This window comes from Falco naumanni, chromosome 2 (genome assembly GCF_017639655.2).
Source record: "Falco naumanni isolate bFalNau1 chromosome 2, bFalNau1.pat, whole genome shotgun sequence".
Taxonomy (NCBI): domain Eukaryota; kingdom Metazoa; phylum Chordata; class Aves; order Falconiformes; family Falconidae; genus Falco; species Falco naumanni.
This window is the reverse complement of record NC_054055.1, coordinates 46,950,663-46,970,564: the sequence shown is the minus strand read 5'-3', so window position 1 is coordinate 46,970,564 and position 19,902 is coordinate 46,950,663. Positions and strand designations below refer to the sequence as shown.

The 19,902-nt window shown below is 34.6% G+C and overlaps 1 protein-coding gene across 20 annotated transcripts in view; it reads left to right on the top strand.

Moving 5' to 3' along the window:
* Nucleotides 1-19,902, top strand: part of MYCBP2 (MYC binding protein 2) — a 200,832-nt gene that overhangs the window by 127,361 nt on the left and 53,569 nt on the right. For 11 of the 20 annotated variants that reach the window (XM_040584251.1, XM_040584263.1, XM_040584248.1 and 8 more), the window contains 8 exons: nucleotides 941-996; nucleotides 1,428-1,543; nucleotides 3,701-3,798; nucleotides 7,959-8,075; nucleotides 8,856-8,996; nucleotides 15,100-15,174; nucleotides 17,327-17,551; nucleotides 18,472-18,604. In XM_040584251.1, coding sequence (XP_040440185.1) covers nucleotides 941-996; nucleotides 1,428-1,543; nucleotides 3,701-3,798; nucleotides 7,959-8,075; nucleotides 8,856-8,996; nucleotides 15,100-15,174; nucleotides 17,327-17,551; nucleotides 18,472-18,604 — 961 coding nt within the window. The remainder of the gene's footprint in view (nucleotides 1-940; nucleotides 997-1,427; nucleotides 1,544-3,700; nucleotides 3,799-7,958; nucleotides 8,076-8,855; nucleotides 8,997-15,099; nucleotides 15,175-17,326; nucleotides 17,552-18,471; nucleotides 18,605-19,902) is intronic. The other 9 variants (XM_040584258.1, XM_040584250.1, XM_040584249.1 and 6 more) reach the window with 7 other exon arrangements.

Here is a 19,902-nt window from a genome sequence, read left to right as displayed (position 1 = left end):
TTTACTGATTCAAGAAAGTGTAAATAATTGTCTTCTACTTTCCTACCCATGTTACTGAGTACACTCATTTCAGTGCAGAATGCCAGTGTCCCCTGACTTTTTAATTTTATACCAGCCTGCATGTTATATCAGTACTCAATAGAAACATCCAAATATGATTAGAAACTCTAACTTCTTACTTCATGACAATAAATTATTACATGTTTGGGGGACTGATAGCCTAAACTCTCCTTGTATAGAGATCTAAAATGGCTGATCTGCATGTGTTTTCAAACATTCTTATCTACCTCTTCCCTGCCTGTTGTTTTTGATTTAACATGGGAATCTGATAACTTGGCAACCACTGCAGCCTAGAGATTCTTGCTGAGGGACTTTGTGCAGTTCTGGGACTACCATTATTTACTTATTATGGGGCTTTTCAGTGCAGTTGTTTCACAAGAAACTGTAAAAGTGAATCGGCTCTTTTTTGTAGTGAGAATCAGTGGAAATATCACCTCTCACTGTGAGTAGAAAGAGAGAGGATCCGAAATTCCATTGATAAACCCACTGGTCTGTTTTGCAGTTTTTGACCTGCAGCATGCTTGCTTTCTTATCTTCACATGGTCTTCAGTGCACTACCTGTGTTCAATGGCTTTTTGTACAAGTGAGATTAGAAGACTTGACTGTGAACAAATGTTTTTGTTAGCAATAGGTATCTTTGTTACCTAAATAATGGTTATTTAAAGTGAAGATACTTTTTTCACGTATGTATTTATAATATAGCTGTGTTTCTCTTTCTGTGTTTTGGAATTTGTTTCTGGTTTCCTGATCCATACTTGTGGTGAGTGTAAAGTTAGATTAGTGTGATCTTTGAGAACATACCCTTGCTTTTATTTATTCTTGACCGTAGTATAACTGATAACTGTTGATTTTATGTTTGTTGAATTTAACCTGTTTATAGGCATATGAAAATTATTCTTTTGAAGAACTACGCTTTGCTTCACCAACACCAAAGAGGTAAACATAAAAAATTACTTTTTAGTAGGGGCTTAAATTAACATGTCTTGTCACTTCTGCTTACACCCAGACTCACAAGCTTTGACTGCCAGGTAATCTTTGTCTAAGGGTAGAAACACAAAAATTATGTATTATTATATTTTTTTCTTAGATTTAGAGATTTTTCTCCTTAATTCTTAATTGTTCTAATGTTGATTCCTTATTTGTATTATCTACTCTCTGAATGTGTTGTTTCATCATTTGCTATTAATAAATGTGGCATAGAGGGTTATAAGTTGATAATAAATAATATGAGGTTAATACATTGCACAGGGAAAAATGGTATTTAGATGATCTGTTAGAAAAAAAGTAGAATAGTTTCAAACTGTTACAGGTTAATTCCAAGAAGACAGTAATTGTTTAATGATTTCCATTGTTTTGTTTATGCCTAGACCCAGTGAAAACATGTTGATCAGAGTCAATAATGATGGTACATACTGTGCAAACTGGACTCCAGGAGCTGTTGGTCTCTATACCATTCATGTTACTATAGATGGCATTGAAATAGGTACTCAATTTTCACTATACTTCAACATAAATTTATATTCTATCCATTTTGTATACCGATAAGTGTATGTCTTGGTGCTTGCTCACAAGATTTATTATTACAGTTGACAGCAAAACGTAGCACCCAAGTTTTTGTTTAGAAGTGTTCTATCTAATTCCTTCTTTCTTTCTGAAAAGGAAAAAAATACCACAGCTATTCTCTCATAGAAAAGGGATGTATGTGGCATATCATGTATTTATAATGTGGTTATATAACTACCAGATTAATAGAGTATCTTACTTTACAGTCTCAATGTTGCAAGAAAAATGTCTTGTTTCAGCTGAGAACGACAGACATGTATACTTAAAGGAGAAAAATAAAAAACAACAACCAAAAACCAACACTGAAGAACCTAAGGAAAGGGGAAATTGTTTCTGACCATGTAGGAGTAAATAATGCCGTTTCTTCTGTGGAAAACTGAGACAGTGTGGTCTTGGTCTTAACTGAGACTCCACCTTAAGTCTCAATCATTTGTAGTAATTTTTAAATGCCTTAGGTTTCTTCCTTGCTGAAAATCTTTTAGTTCTCTTGTTAGGCCTAGGGACTACACTATGTGATACTATAGCATGCAGTGGAAAGATTGCCCCTCCAAAAAAAAGTTGGTATCTTGAATACTCTCTTGTTAGTCTTACTGGTGCCATGGTGAAGATGGATATTGAAGGCATTGTAGTTAGGCCCAGATCTGATAGGGTTTCTGTGAGTTCACCAGCACCAGCAATTCCTTTTTCCTAATGCTGCGCAGCAGCTTTTGTAAATACATAAAGTGATACTCAAAAATATGAATGCACATAATTCACATAGAATTGGAATGGGATATGTTAGCTACAGAAGATAAGATTTATACACTATCATTATTAATGTTTATCTTTGTTCCTCAAACAGTAACATTTTCCTTCATAAGGAGTCTCCAGTGCACTCAATTGTATTTTTCCAGTCTGCTATTCCTGGAGACAAACTTTATACTGTAGTTTAAATCAGCTGTTGTTACACTTTTTCATGTATTCTACCATCCACAATTTGTGTAGTGTTAACTTTTAGAAATGCTAGAATACAGTTGTTAACCTTGGTTATTAAACAGGTGTGAGTATACTTCAATACCTATGCCATTTTTCTTCAATGTAACTTCAGTCTTGGTTCAATCATAGTATCTTAACTATCCCCTCTCAAGTTTTCATGTACTCATGCTTGACCCCATAGTTCTGTCAATTTTTCACTGCTTTAGTTAAGTCTCTTAAGGTAGCACTTAGTTTCTTCTCTGTCTCAAACTTCAGTGTTCTTGATACTTCTGGATTCCCTCCGTTACTTCCATGCTTGGTTAAAAGAATTACTGAAACTAACAGTTTTATTGCTAGGTCTGGCTGCTTCTTTTCAAGTTGTTGCTCTTCAAAGGATCACCTTCTAAAATGAAACAACAAAAAAACCCTGGAAAAAACTACTGAGGCTATTAATTTGTAGTTTGGCTTTAACAGTGATTGCTGAGACAATTTCTTTTAAGATTATTACTCAAGGTTACTTAAGTTTGAACTGTTTCTTTAAATTTATTTTTCTTCACAATCTGAGAATGTTACTGTGTTGAGATATTTTCCAGTACCTTCTGGTCTTACAACAATGTTGGTAATTAAAGATGCTGGCAGTTTACATTACTGGCCTTTTCTGGTTGTGCAACTTGGATTTTAAGGCGCTTATCTGTTTTTCACATTTTGCAATTAGCATCTGCAGCAGCACAGCATGCATAAGCTATTGCTTCTCCAGAAGCTTTCACTTGCACCTTTCAAACATTAATCTCTTCTGTGTTCGCTATTCCTTGAAACATACCCCTTAAGCCACTATTATGATACAAAATTACCTAATAGTGTTGTGTGCACAAGGTGTGACAGGTACCTAATAATAGTATGAAAATATAGACCTGTAAATTTCCACATATGAAGATACAAGTATTGAGAAAGTAATACTTTGCACCATGAAGCAACTGCAAGTGTTATTTAGGGCAGACAGATAAGCAAATGGTTATTTTGCCTACTCTGAATTGTAGCACAGATAAACTGTAATTCCTGTTTGACTGATATATCCTGTAATATTTTATTGTTTTTTTTAAAACTTAGTCTTGTTTGCTTACAGATGCTGGGCTAGAAGTGAAAGTAAAAGATCCTCCAAAAGGAATGATACCTCCTGGAACACAACTTATTAAACCAAAAGCAGAGCCTCAGCCAAACAAGGTTTGGAGAATGGGAGAAAAACCCCAACCATACAGTAATATTTGGGTGGGATTCTAGTGTTCTTTAATATGTACATTATCATGTTATATCGGTGCAGGACTTAAGGATATTTGCAAATGTCTTTAGTGTGCCGAATGCAATGAAATTAATATATGGGGTAAAATGAAGGATGAAAGTCTGTTTCCTTTCAGTCTATCCATTAATAAAACAGTTAGAACCTCTGCAGAAATGGCCTTAGTCTTGGCTTGTCACACAAACGTTGTGGGACTATTGTGAAAGCCACAGACTGCATTCTGCACTATTAGTTCTTTTTCTTTGATATTGTACTATGAAATTAATTGTGCAAAGGTCTTCAAAAAGGTTATGGGGGGGGTGTGTGTGAAAAGGATCTTCTTCAGTCAATATAAAAACCAAAATTAGTTTATTAATATCTTCCTTAGAATATCATTATTTTATTTTTAAAAGTTATCCTTTCTGAAGCTTTTGACTTCCCCATTTCACCTTACCTTTCCACCCTGAAGGACTAAAGTAGACGCAAATAACAGAGCTTTCCTCTGAAAGCTGGTGTGGCAGTGATATAAGGAATATGCCCAGATGAAGGAATCATCTTCCACTTCCCCTTATATGCAAACGAAGGGATATTAAATGAGCCACTGAATATTTTTTTTCATGAAATAAACCTGTATTAAAAGATGCAGAATTCTGAAATACTACAACATTATCCTTTCCTGTCTTATTACAACTGCAAAGGTGGCTAAGAAATAGGTGGTTACAAAAATAATCAAGTGTTTGCCAGCTTCTTACCTATACAGTGTGTCCTGACCTAGTTGTTTTCCAACTTTCTGAATAATCTAGAGACAGTAACTTTATTGTGTAGTTTCCCAGTCTGTAAATGGATCCAGCGTCTTCTTTTGCCACTAACAAGATTCTTTTCCCTGCACCCACAGTTCAAAATAGAAATAATAAATTAGCTTTCGTTTCCACACAATTTTTTATCTTTCATTGCATAATATTTTTTTTGCCCTGAGAAATACTTCTAGGCTTTCTCCTTCCTCTTGGAAGGAAGACTTCCTGGTTACTTCATTATCTTAATTAAAATTCCCAATTCCTACTGGGTGAGATTCATCTCACAGAACTTAATGATATCTCCATCCAAGCTGATCATCATACGTGTTGTTGTCACTAAAGACATCTGATCTAAGACGAGATAAATTGCTGAATGAAAGTGATGTCTGTCTTTTTAGTTATTGCAGTGGAAATGGAGTTGACTGGTTCATATGTAACAGCTACATTTTTTTCATGAAGGTTAAAAATACTATACAGAAGTTAGGCCTCTGGTGTTCTGAGGCATTGCCTAGTGTTTAATCATCTCCCTGGGGTGTTCTGTTTGCATGTCTTGTTTGTTGTTCCAATTTGTAGTCTCTTTGAAAGAGAAGACTTTCTGTCCTGTATATAGTGTCAGTAGAGCCTGCTGCAAAAATACACTACCTTTTATGGTAAATAGTTTTGTCAGTCTTCTTTCTTCTGTGTTGTAACAAATCACACAACAAACCAGGTTAGAATAATTCTTTGTGTATGAACAGCAGTATTATAAATGATACAGAAAGGTAATTATTGCACTACTCCAAGCTTTTGAAGTCAAGAATGCAGATTAGATATGTGTCAGTCAGAGACAGTCCAATATACCAAATCATGTTTCCCTGAGAAAAAGGGCTTAGCTGAGCTCTAGAAGCTTCTTCCTCTTCTTCGTCAGCCTGAAATTTCAGATAGTTATAACCAGAGGACACTAACACTGCATTCTCAGTGGTGATCTGTTCTCAGGTAGAATCACCAAATTATTTTCATCGAGGCAGTGAAACATTCCAGTTTAGTAGTCATACCTTACTTGAATCACAAGTTGAAAATGGATACTATAATATGATTTTATTATTGATGTCTTCATGCTCTGTTATTTGAAATCAAATGAAAATCTGGTTTTCCTGTCCATCCAAGTTGGTAAAGATTATCCCAGCAATCTGTATTTAGCCTGGAGTATATGACCGACAAGAACTGCTGCCTCCTCATTCATTGACTGTGAACCTTAGATTAACTAATTTGCAGGAAATTCCATTCTACATCCTGTTGAGGGAAACATCATTTTTCAAGCTGTGTAATGTAATTCAGGGTAGTTGGAACCAACTAGAAGAAAGCAGTCTGAATTTAGCTGAGTTGGAATGGGCAAGACTGGTGTCAGAATGATTGGTCACTAATATGTTTTGACTGTTTTGACTGTCCTCACATGACTGAACAAGTAGCTAGCATCAATTGCAAAAAAAACACCAAACCCAAAAACTCTGGGCAAGAGGTGGTGTTTTGCATCCCTTCATAGAAGGTTAAGTCCCTTGTTAAGTTCGCTTTATCCTATGCAACACACCTGTCTGTGCTGCAAGGTGTACCGCATTTTCAGATTAATTAAATAAGAAGACATAGCAACAAAGCTCTTAAAAACTGCTGTCCACTGTAAGGGACAAGTTCATCTTAATTGCTAAGCCTTTCTGCATTAGCCACTTCTTTCAGTAAGAATCAGTTTGTGTGTACTCCATGGAAGAACTGACTATTGGGGTGTTACAGGACAGATACTGAACCATTGTGCCATAGAGAAATATTCCAAGTAAAGAGGGGCTAAGTCAGAAAGAAGACTCAGACAATTAAGTTTTTCATGATGGTCAGAAATGAGCATAAGAGAACTTTTAGTCTGTTTTTTGTTGTATTGTCTGTCAGTGGATCTGATCCCTGAACAGTTTGCAGTTACAGCTTGAACTTTCTTCAACTTAGTTAGCTCCTGCAAAGGGGAAAAATGCTCTTTCCAGGCCTGTGCATATCCAAATCTTGTGATTTGTGTGAGTTTTCTTCCTCTAAATTCAAGGTTTTTAAATCTAATTTCTAGCCAACCCATCATATGGTTTTCTAAAGTAACATTTTGGCATAACAATGCAGCGACCTTTAATTTGCACGGCTTTGTTTATAGGCTTGTCTCTGTTGAGAACGCTGTCAGCAGTGATTCAGCCTTACATTTTCATAAGGACCTTGGAAGTCTTAGTCTTGTCTGTTGAGAGAAATCTAAATCCTTGGAGTAACAGGATTGTTAGTAAACAAAACCTTGCACAATTTGGAGTAAGCTATATTTGAAATTCTTCACATGCTTCTGGGTTGTTGTTGGTTTTTTTTTAATTAGCCTTAAATAAATAGCATTTCTTAAAACAATTTCTTTAGGGGGGAAGAAATGAATTCATGCACTTAGTTGTTACCTTTCATTACCTTTTCCTGAGTTTACTTTTTCCATATCATTCTGTGCTTTATGTTAAGTTAAAGATTGAGTCCACACTTCAGTTGATAGGGGTTTTTTTGCTTTACATGTGGAGTTTGAAAATAAAGGTTTTATACCACATGCATAGAATACATGCACTTCTCAAAACCAGAGACCAAAAGGATGGCTTACATTTGTTTTTTATGGGACAGGTGCCTGATAAGGCGTTTGAATGGTGAAATAATGATAGTGAATAACAACTGTGAGATTTTGGGGACTGTAGTAAATCAAAATTGTAACAAGGAGCATCTGATCTTCCTGTGAAAAAGGGAGAAACTATTGAAATAGCTATTATTGAAAGATAAAATAAAGAAGTAGAAAGACCTGTTCTTTTTCTATTTTTAAATGGCTATTTCAACTCTTTAGCTAAGGAAAATATCCAAATTTTGGCCAAAAAGTTGACTAAACAGAATCTTACAGTAGCACGAATGAGAACTGGTAATCCCAGGTTGATCAGTTACTGGAAATACTAAGTTTGAAAGGGCAAAAGCCTTGAAACTTGCAAGAATTAATAAAATGGGGAGTAGCAGGGCAGTTGAAAGAACTGGAAGCTTGTATTGAATATTGGATATTGTGTGGTACAACAGATCTTTCCAAGACTGAGTCAATGTACTTTTAGGTCTTTTTTAATGTTACGATTGGTTGTAGTAAAAAAACTTGTACACAGCAGCCATGGGAAACTAGCAACAAACTGTAACTCTAAGACTGCCATCTCATCACTGGCATTTCAGAATCTGTTAAACCTATTTCTTTTTACTCTTGAGAACTCTGTTCTGATTTTTTCTTCCTTACTGTCTTCCTTTGCTTCTCTTAGGTTCGCAAATTTGTGGCCAAGGACAGTGCAGGGCTTCGTATCCGTAGCCACCCTTCCCTTCAGAGTGAGCAAATAGGCATAGTGAAAGTCAATGGATCCATCACTTTCATTGACGAGGTAATTCATAAGACATTTCTGTTGAAAATTGGGCTAAGATGTAAAGTTAATTCATGCAAATAATGGGGGTTTTATGTTTAGATGTTGACATATACAGCTTAAGAACGTAAAAGTATAAATTGCAAAAATCTAAATATTTACTAATTTAGTTTTTCACGCTGTCATTTCCTTTTAATTTACTTAATTGAAAAACTGTGTAACAAACTTTTGAGACTGATATGTGGAAACAAAATTCCTAGACTTCATCTCACAATAATATCTCTAAGGATTTAGCTGTTCATGACTTATTATTTCAACTCTACACAAAAATTCAGATGTAGGTGTAATTTTCATTACATCTTTCACTTACACTTCTGAAAGATCATTAGTGTGTTAGACTACTATGCATGTATAATTCTTACAATAAACTTCATATACAAGGAATATTTTTGCAATTTACTAAGTTATATCCGCAGTGTAAAAATGGAAAGTGGGGAATTTATGAAGCTTATGAAGGCTTGGCTTGCTTTCCTCTTTTTTTCTCAAAGCAACTCTTATTATTGCATGATCCAATTTAAATTTAATCTTCGTACCTTGCCTTCTAAAAAGATACGCCTCCCACTCCTTTGAAATTCTGATTTTGTTGATATTCCTCTTCACCTCTTCTTACATTCTATCAGCTTAGTGAAGATCATTACTTTCTTGCTACTATTGTCTGTTTGTCTGAAGTCTGTTAATCCTACCAAGGTATGGAACAGTTACAGGAGGGCATGGCTCGTTTTTGTTGCTTGTTTCCCATAGATCCACAATGATGATGGTGTTTGGCTGAGGCTGAATGATGAGACAATAAAGAAGTATGTTCCTAACATGAATGGTTACACTGAAGCCTGGTGTCTCTCTTTTAACCAACATCTTGGCAAGAGCCTTCTGGTACCTGTTGACGTAAGTAAAAGGTGCCTTTGAAAAATATCCAAAAGTACACTCTATCCTCATTACAAGACTTTCTTTAATTAAGGCTGCAAATGAGTCCTGAGGTAAACAATATTTTAATTACCAAATGCTATCTTATATGTGTGTGCATTTTTGAGGGCTATTGTGTAATGAGGGTGGAGTGTAGAAAGGTACAAGGCTTTTTATGTTAAATCCTCTTCCCCTAGAAGAGAAACGAAAGTGCAAGGACTGTTGTAACAGGGTACAAAAGTATACTCATACTAGGTTGTGGTCTGCACCAGGTGTTTCTGTTGCAAGATGTCATTGTGTATAAAGTGATCCACTGACGTTACGATTTCAGAAGAGGCTTGCAGCCTGCAGTGAAGTAATGTAATTGAGGCTTTTTGAAAAAAAACTGAAAGTTCTTTAGGCTCTGTTGGGTTTTGTGTATATTTTTTGTGAGTTCTACACCTCAATCCTTGAGTTATCAATTTATTAGCTAATCATAGAATCGCAGAGCTTCAAGACTGAGTACAAAATTGAATTTACAGTAAGAGTAAGCATGATTTATCTGCATAACTTTAATGGTGGTCATCATTGGAGTTCAAAGGTTACACCTTTTCTGGAACAAGATACAATTTGAAAAAAAATGTAAAAGGCAAGAACGTATTTTAGCCAAACCAATGTTTCTCAAAAAAAATATGAAAGTGCAGGCCATTCTGGCTCATCTGGTTTTGTGCATTCCCCAGAGTGGGCAGTACCTTGGTTTGTTCAGTGCAGAATGTAAGAACCAGATCTAATCATAAATACTGTTATTTAGATTTTATTTGTCATCTTATATGAGTGAGCTGCTGCTGCAGTTGAAGACAGTTAACAAATATCTGGCCACATTTAATACCTGCAGCCAGCAATGTCATCCTGGTGATGTTTTCCAATCATGGAAGATCGGATATATTCCCAGTTTCAGTGAAACTGGGCTGTTTGCTAGTAGCCACATCTGGCAATTAATAAACCCCTGCAGCCTGTGTTTTGACAAGCACTGTTATATGATGTGAGTAGATCTTTCTATTCACCTTCTTGTTTATAAACTATTTGTTGATATAATTCTATTGGAGATTTCTCTCAATAAAATTCTTATTTTGGAAATTAATATTGCATTTGGGAAACATGTCTGTAATGGGAATAATTTCTGTATTCAACCATCAGTCATTGAAACACTGTGATGACAGACTAGTTTGTGAGATACATGAAAACTTTAAGCGTTTCCCTAAGTAAGGGAAAAATTTAAGCGTTGCTTAAAATCTTGCTTGTATTTTTGGCCTTATAAATGGATACTCATTAGAAAATTGCTATATTATACTTTTACAAAATATTAAAATTTGTATACAGCAGTTGAATTTTACCTGTTCACACGTGATAAAAGTGAATTGACCTTGACTAACTAGTTAACTTCAGGAAATATTTTCTGAATGGGTATTATAGTCTGTTATGTGGGGGGGGAGGGGAGGTGTTTGGGTTTTTTGTTTCTTTTGGTTTTTAAGTTTAACTATTTCTAATACTTTTTTACTTGCTGAAGGGAATAGTTTTGAGCTCAGCAGTCACATAGGTGATTAGCAAGAACTTACTGGTTGGTGTATTTCAAATGGCTCTAGAACATAACCTGCGCTTCCTGAGAAAAGCCTGAAAGGAAATGGCTATCATTAATAAATAACTGAACATTCAATCTTAATCTAATCTTGAGAATTCAAATGACATTTGAATAAGTAGGTCAGGCACAATCACATGCAAAAACGGCATTTTATTATCATACGTTTCACTCTGCTTCTGTAAAGTTCAGATAAAATACTGTCTATTTTTTTTTAAACAGTATCCGTTCTGATACCATTTAGACTGTTAGAAGCTGGTAGATATGTCTAATTTTCTTTTATGTAACCAGTTACATTGCATTTTTAATGTCATGAGGTTAAAGCCACATGCTTTCTTGGCTTCTGATCAGTAAGCAGGCCCTGGCCAACATAGCAGAAGTCTTACAAAAGCAACGATTATAACTATGTAGTTATATATAATAAGAAATGTCTTTTGAACTAGTTTCAAATGGAAGGTTTCTTTGCATCTCTCTCATATTTTCAAATTTTAAAAGGAGTCAGTGTGTCCTGAAACTATTTAATTTCATTATGACAGTATTTAGGCATAAAGATTTGTTGGTTTGATTCATAATAATAAGAGGAAGAAGGAAAAAATATTACCTAACATTTTCTCTTTCTTTCTTAAAGGCCACAAAACAGAAGTCACGATTCAGTGACTTGCTTTTGAATGCTTTAGTCTTCAGTGCATGCCATTTTAGCATTATGCACCACATAACTTGATGAAATTCAATAAACTCTTTTGTAAGCTCCTGATTTTGTAGCTCAGCTTAAAACTTTTTTTTTTCCCTGCTAAATCTTGATCACATTAAGTGATAATGCTTTCTTGATAGGAAGTTTTTAAATCTCTTTTAAGGTGATTACTAAGTTGAGAATATTCAAAACTCTTTATTTCTCTGAATTGTCCAAGAAAAGAACTGTATTTGTAAGTTGTCAAACTTGATCAGTGCAGTCCTCTAGAGGTGAATGGCTCATGACAAAAGATATTCAATTAAGTAATACATGCTAAAGGTTCTTTAGATTAAATTTTGAAATAATCCATATCTGCTTATCCTGGTTTATACAAGGGGTTTGGAATCCAAAGCTGTTCTACCAGTATTGGTTTCAGAAGAAGGAAATAGACTGGAAAAAGTCTCTTGTGACTAAATATACAACTGGAATATCAAGTGGCTGAATTAGTCATTGTATTCCCTGTTCAAATTAATGTCACATTACTTTTATTAGGCTCCATTTTTATTCAGCTCAGGAGTTTCTGCAGACTTGTAACTCCAGTTACGTTACTTTGTCACATTTAAATATACAGGCTTTTTGTAATCATCTCATATGTAAATAAAATCTCTTAGTACCTTTTGTAAAATATGTAAAAAATATAATTAAAAAAAAAAGCTTTAGTTATTCTGTTTCATCACTGTATTAATTGAACAGTGAACAAAGAAAAAGCAGTAGAGTTTTTCAGCAGTGCTAATTTTGGCCTTTTATCATCTTGACATCTATACTGTATCTACATTTTAAGTTTTTTATTGACATTAACTAGATATTTATGAGAAAGCAAACACTGAATATCTTAGAACTCCTAAACAGACTGTTTCTATATATTTTGATCAAAATTACTATATTTAAAGGTAAATGATCATAGGAAGGCAGAGATCCATTGTAGTTATGAGACTTATTTATTGGAGCTGTGGTCATTTACCTTCTTAGAAAATCTGTGTCGTCAAATCTTCCTTATGTTGCTCATGTCCTTTCACAAGGAACTGCTATGTAGCCATTGATTTAAAACTGCACATGCAATCCATTGTAGGTAATATGATTATAAGACTATGAATTTAATAGAGGTGATTTTGGATAAGAGTATAAGTCTTAACTGATTGCAATTTTGGAGAAGCTGAATCCAATCCCAGTAGTTGTTTTTCCTTCTGTTTTTTTGACATCCAGTTAACTGTTTTTGAGAAAATACTTAAGTTCCTTACACAGACAGTGATTTATTATAGATGCTTACGCACAGTACTTAGAAGAAAGGTGCATACAATGTAAAACAGTACACACTAGGAAGAAATAGAATTTTATCTTGGTTAAGCTTTGGAACTTTACTTTTTAAAAATCTTATTCTAAATGTGTATTTATTACTTCATATTACATGTAAAAATCTATTATTAGGAATATTGTACCCTGCTGCCCAGTTATATTATTACATTCCCCAACCACCATAGACAAGCAGGATTGAGAAACTGCAAGTTTTTGAAACCATTATCACAGTGGAAGCAAAGAACCAAAATTAGTATGTAGGCTGCAGTGCTGAATCACAGGACCTCAGAAAGCTGAATGTTCTGTGGAAATGTTGAAGGACTTTCACAAGAGACAACTGCTGTTGTTCTAGGCACAATGGAAGGCAACTGGGGAGTAGGACTATGTTGGGTAAAATAACAAGATGGTTGTTTAAGATAAACCCTTAGCTTTGAAAAGTAATATCAATTGACATTTTAAATATTTTTAAAAGATCTAATTTTTGGTGGTGAAACAAAGTAATTTATATTTAATTTTTTTTTTATTTCTGAAACTTACACTTCATTGGAAAAAAGAATGAATTCCTCAAATTATTTGTAGTTTTAGTAGGGGAAAGCTTGTAAGGAAAAAATGAACAAAATCTACAGAAAGTAGCATAAGGACTAAAAATAAAGCTTCTAGCTAGTAGTTTCTTCAGAATGAAAACTTAATTCTGAAATACATGCCAGTTAACCTAAACTAGCATAGACTATGCTAATAGCCTGGAAGCCCTGAAGCTCCCACAGTGAAGGACAGCTTCTAGTTTCATTGTCTCATTGTTGCTAAGCCAACATGGTCCCACTTCACTGCTGTTCATTTCTTTTGTATGTTTTACACATGTAGCTTTATAATGTACAAAACATATCTTTGAAATTACACTTGCGTATTTTAGGTATAATTATTCCATGTTTCTCTGTACAGTAGAGGTCCATCACAAACTGAGATACTCTGCCAAGTAGCACAATGAGTCAGTTAAACTATGTTGGATGCCTATGAAGTACAGTCTCACTAGACTAATACAGGCTTTTTATAGTTGCCATAGTTTTATGCCAAATTGATAAGACTATATTCTGCTAATCACCCTGTCTGAAACCCTCCCCACCTTCCCTAATGCTCCAAAATTTATCTCACTAGTGCATTGGTACCTCTTTCACTTTTGAGTAGATAGAGGTACTTTCACTGTTTTTGTAAAAATTGCAAATTGTTTGTATTACTGAAACTTGATGTAAGCAGTTTTGTCAACAGTATATAGCTATTATCATGAGACAAAAGCATGGGTTTAGTTACTTTTAATGTGTCAATGTTTTTTCAAGGAACGGAGAGAAGGCATGCTAAGAGTTTATTGTATTTGTTTCTGCTTAAAGGGATTCATTGCCTTTACTATTAAATTTTAATGTGACTGCTGTCCAGGGATTTCGCTTGGTTCCCCTAATCAGGATGGGGATAGTAAATAAGATTTTCACACCTCTGTTCATATAGATAAAACGATTGCTTTGCCAAAAAGATTTTGTCATAAATACCAATTATTAGTACTGATATATATACTATTAATTCTTTCATTTGACAGGAACAGTGAAAATTTTCAAAGAAATTAGTAGAAACCAATTTATGGTGAAAGGATAACTTCTTTTTCATATTTTTCAGTGATTAAAAAACACTATCCTAGCTGTTCTGTGGGAGAAAAAAGTATGCAGAACAGCAGTGCTTATTTATGTAGTACGGGCAATTGGTTATAAAATTAGTGAAGTCTCTCTGGCAGCTCTATTTGGTTGATGATAATTCATAATAAACTAGTAAATGCATTGTATATTTTATAAAACTAATTAAATCATAGCAATTGTTTTTCCTGCAGCACTCTGTGAAATTTTTGGCACTGGTAAAGAGTGCGATTTTGGTGTGCAAACTGGTGAAATCATTCTGTGCAAGTGAATTGCTTTCAACAGTGAGTTTAGCCTTCCTGCATCTTTTTAGTTCTGACTTGGTGACTAGAAGTCCATATTGCACTTGTCTTGCAATAGTTGAAATTATCTTTCAGAACAGCAGACTGTCTTGCTGTAAAACTGTGATTTGTGGTAGGACCAGCTACTGTTTCGTTGTAACAAAGTGTGGGATTTTCTGTGCACGAAGTCTCAAGCTTTATAAGAAATGTCTGGCTCTTAATTTCAGTAAATGGCATGACACACTACATCCATTTTGAGCTTTTGACATACTAAACTGTTCTTGTTTAATGGATGATTTGCCATGGTGAGCAATGGACTCAGGTGACTTGATTAGGAAAACAAAACTTTCCCTTTTGCAAAACATTCTACCAGTAAATTTACTTGTGGAGAAAGTTTGCATTAACAGAACCTTGAGCTTCTTCCTCCAGTGTTTCTTTGTTCCCATTTCTTTGTTGATATATGTCTTTTTTTTTAAACTTTGTTGCTCAGAATGTCTTTAATGCTAGCCAAGGAGTAAGGGATTTGGACTTTTTTTCATGGACTTCCAAAGCTTTACCCCCTAAGGTGAGTTAAATGACAGGTGCAGTCATGCTGTGTATCTCATGTTTTCAGATTGTACCTTGTGACTCAACTTTATGCTAAATATTCTTTGATTTTTACAGGAAATAGCAAATTCGCACAGAATGCTGTATCTGTGTCTCTTCCTTTAGGATGAGGAAAAAAAATACCAGAGCAGATTATTGAATTTTCATTAATTCATAAGCAGCACTCTCCTTTTTTTATGAACTGCATTAGAAATTCAGAGATGGCCTAGTAACATAATAAAGGCTTTCATTCTCTTTTGATGCAGAATGTACTAGTAATTTTATTGTGTTATTGGAGGACACACATGAAGTTGCAGCATCTAATAAAATGGTATTTGTATGAGTAAAGCCACAAATATTTAATCAATACTCAGCCCATTCTTAATCTAATTTTTTTTAATTATACAACTACTGGAACAACATGTTATGTACAGTTAAGCAGTTTAAGTTATCTATAGAAGTGCTTGTCTAAATCTCTTTACAGCCCTGTAGTGATTTTGAGATTGAGGTTTTTTCATAGGAACTTTGTAATGAAGATGATACTCAGTGTTGTACATACTGGTTTAGAGTTTTAAAGACTTGGTTTTCCATTGAATCTTTTTCCCCTAAATAGCAACCCTTTTTATTATTATATCAAGATCTAGGCACTGTTTAAACTGTCTTTAAAACATATGATTATTTTTTTCCTTGAACCAGTTTACCTCAGGTTGCATAAACCTGCTTCTAAAGTTGTGTTTACAGAACAGGATTCATTTTTGTATAAGGGCTTCTTTGAAAGACTGCTGAATTAGTCTGGACATAGTGCACAGACTTCCATACCAAAAAGCTGAAAATATGATAATTAAAGAGATCAGAGGAAATTATATTAATTAAGAAGGAAATAACGTAAGGAGAAGTTTGGTTTAGAACTGATAAAAGGAAGTATTCTTTTACACAGCAAGAAGTGAACTCCTGGAAGGTGTTGTTACAGGAGATCGTGGTGGCAGAAACTATCAGCACATTCAGATGAAATTAAACATATTTACAGAAATCAGATTCATAAATAAACACTAAAGAAAATGGGTATACTCTCTAACATTCATAATAAAAATATTTAAAATGCTGTTGCTATACAAGGGACAGACCACTAACAAAGACTTGTATGCTACTTCTAAAAGAGCATCTCTTGTTGCCATTGCTGAAAACAGTATACCGGATTAGGTGAACCATTGGCTTCATCCCGTAGGGCATTGCTTAGTTCTTTACTTTCAGGTGTTCTTTTAAAAGCACCTATGACTTGCACCATAAGCATAATAGAGCTTGTTCCTGCTTCTCACTTGCTTTCTTCTGATATAAATATGCATTACGTTACTCCCGTCCCTCATATTTTTCTGTACAATAGCCTTTTTATTAAGCTATGGCTAGCTGAAAAATCTATGCTAATATTTCTCTTCTTTTAGTAGTTACCAATTTTTCTTGTTAGGAGATTCAAAAATGTTTTCTCATGTCAGATTCAAGTATATATTTCATCTGTAATTGGTGCCAGGGGAAATAAATTTGCGGGCCATTTTTATTGTCATAGTATTAGTGCACATTTATTATTTTCACTTACATGTGCGTTTTGGAATGTATGATGTTGCTTTTACTTAGTCAGAACTTTACCTTTCATTTACTTTAAATTAACAAGTATTCTAAATATGAAATCAAAAAAGCAGCGTATCATTTGGAAAGAGAGAATATTCAAAATCCCTTTACATAGCCCCAGGCTTTTCAGAAAATTTCACAAGTACAGCAGGAGGAATGAGTGTGTCCTGCTAAATGTCAGCATGAAGCAAGGTTTAGTGAAAGCGGTTAGAGTAGATAATTTGTCTCCAATGGTAGATATGAGATACTCCTTTTACATAAATGGTTTCATTTATACCACTGTTGTTTCAAGAGTAATATGGTGACTTTTCAATTAATGTGCAATTTACTAATAGTGGTTTATCATTGCACACTAAAATTAGCAATGTAACTAGTGTCTCTTTTAGCTTTGAAATTTAGCTGTTGTCTTGAAATAAGTATTTCTTATCTAAAAGTTCAAAGGTATTATTAATAGGTTTTATTCTGTTCTGTTTTGTTTTGCCTTTTTTTTTTTTTTTTTAATTTCTCAGGAATCTAGGTCTAATACTGATGATTTTTTCAAAGACCTAAATTCACACTGCCCACAGGAAGCAGTGATGCAAGAACAAGATATGCCATTCCTTCGAGGTGGACCTGGAGTGTACAAGGTAGTGAAGACTGGCCCGTCAGGTCACAACATCAGAAGCTGCCCTAACCTTAGAGGTATCCCAATTGGAATGTTAGTTCTGGGAAACAAAGTCAAGGCAGTGGGCGAGGTATGGATCCTTGTAGCTTCAGTTAATGTCTTCATAGATACCAGTATATAACAGTAGTAAACACAGCAAAAGAATCTGCCCCTTTACAGGTTTGCTTTTCCAACCCTCATGATAAATACTAACCTTTGAACCTGGTTTATGTTATAAATACCAATGCAATTATGTCTTTTGCCTTTTAGATGTGTGCATTGATTGAAATAATGTTAAAATTGTACTGCAGTTACCTATGCTTGCTTATATGTTTCTGTTACAGTATTTCTTACTTCCTTAGGAAATCGTTTCTTGTTTTACATTTTTGTCATATTCTTTGAAAAAAAAATGGTTTCATTGAAAAAATGTTTTTCTAGGACCTAACCAATTAACGAATTATTCTGTTTCTCTGTATCGATCGTATTCATTTGTTTAGTTGCTGAACTGTTGTTACTGTTCCCAGTTGTCCAGCTGTGGTGTTTTATGGTTAAGAAGGGCTTAAGGATGAAGTGTGTCATGCTATTTCCTAAATATAATGACAGGAACAAAATTAGTATTCATACAAACTTTTCACATATAACATGGTATTATAAATCTACTGTTGCAGCCATCAATAAAAAGGCATATTTTGGTGAATATCTCCACATTTTTATCTAGGCTTGTTTGGATGTTCTAAAGTTGTGGTGTCGGTGTTTTGCTTCTTCTAAACATAAACAGGTGTAACATTTTTGGAAACAGTCCTAACTGAAAATGTGCCATAAATAGATTTGGTACTTCAGTCTGCCTCAGCCTGTGGCCTTAATTTAAGAAACTGGGTTTTTTTCACATTTGCTTTGCGATATGTAGAGATTGGAATGAGTGTTTTTCAGGTACTATAATAAGTTGCTGAATCATGCTACTGAATTATCTGAAGAGTTAACAAATTGTGCTTTTTTGTGTGTGTGCATCAGGTGACTAATTCAGAAGGTACGTGGGTGCAGATGGATAAGAACAGCATGGTAGAGTTCTGTGAAAGTGATGAAGGCGAGGCATGGTCATTAGCTAGAGACAGAGGTGGAAACCAGTACCTCCGACATGAAGATGGCAAGTTGTTGTTTTGTTTGTTTTTCAAATTAACTTAGAAAAAATTAAGCAATCTGAGCAAGACAAATAAAGAAGAAACTGAGTTTTAAACAGGTGTAACATTAATTTATGCTTTTTCATTTGAGTTTCTTGACACAGTTGGACTTCAGAGGTTTTTAGAAGAACAATTAAAATATTTCCTTGTGTTTGCTTTTGTACCAGTTATGGATCACAATTTTAACCATCCTCCTTTTAGCTATGGGAATCATTTTTAAATAAGAAATTGTGTGGTTTTGTTAACTTTCTTTGGTCTACTAATTGTTTTTTCCTTAACAGTCACAGCCAATCTAGATGAATTCTCCTATGCATGATTATGGGCTACTTATATTTCCTTAAAAGATGAGGCATTTATATTTATAATTGTTGGTATTTATATTTCTGGAGGGGATCATCTACCCAGCCTCCCTGTCGGTGCAGATTCAGCTAGATCAGGTTGCTCAGGCCCTTTGTCTTCTATCTCCAGCCTTTCTGGACAACCTGTACCAGTATTTGACTCACCTTCATGGTGAAAAATTTTCCTAATACCTAATCACAGTTTCCGATGCTGCAACTTGTTTGTTGCCTCTTTCCTGAACCCTTCAATTAAGTAGTCAAAGGGAGCAATAAGATTTCAGTGTTCTCTTTTTAATACTAAACAAACCCAGATCTCTCAGCCTCTTTTTAGATGATGTGTGCCCTGCTGCCCTGACAGTCATGGTGGCCTCTGCTGAACTCATTTCAGTCTGTCTTCTGGTGGGGGGAGTCTGAAAGTAGACTCAGCGTCCCAGCTGTCCAGTGTGTCCCTCTTGTCTTTCCAACGTTCAGTAAAAATTACTATGGATCTTCATTAGCATGATTTTGTTACAAGTGTGTTCAGAGAGAAACATTTAAGGTTCATCTGTTGATAGTAACATTTTGGTAGACTTTCCTAGAGGGTGGTTAACTCACTTGAAGATTTAGTTTCTTCAAGCCTTTTATTTTTATTTTTTTTTCCAACATATATATCTCTGTTTTCTGAATAAAACTGGACATTTTCAATTTATAATCTTCCCACTCCATTTATGGGATCTAATGCTTCCATCTTCCAAAGATCTCTTCATGAAAAACTTCTGCCTCAGCAGTCAAATTCTGCTTGTGTTCTTAGGTAATACTTATTGGCAGCCTCTTATTTGCTCATCATAACAGACTCTTTGCCCTTTTTCTGGTTTTGGCATTTTATTTCTGAAAACTGTTCCACACCTAGACACACATAATTAGCATCATGTTACCATATTAAAACA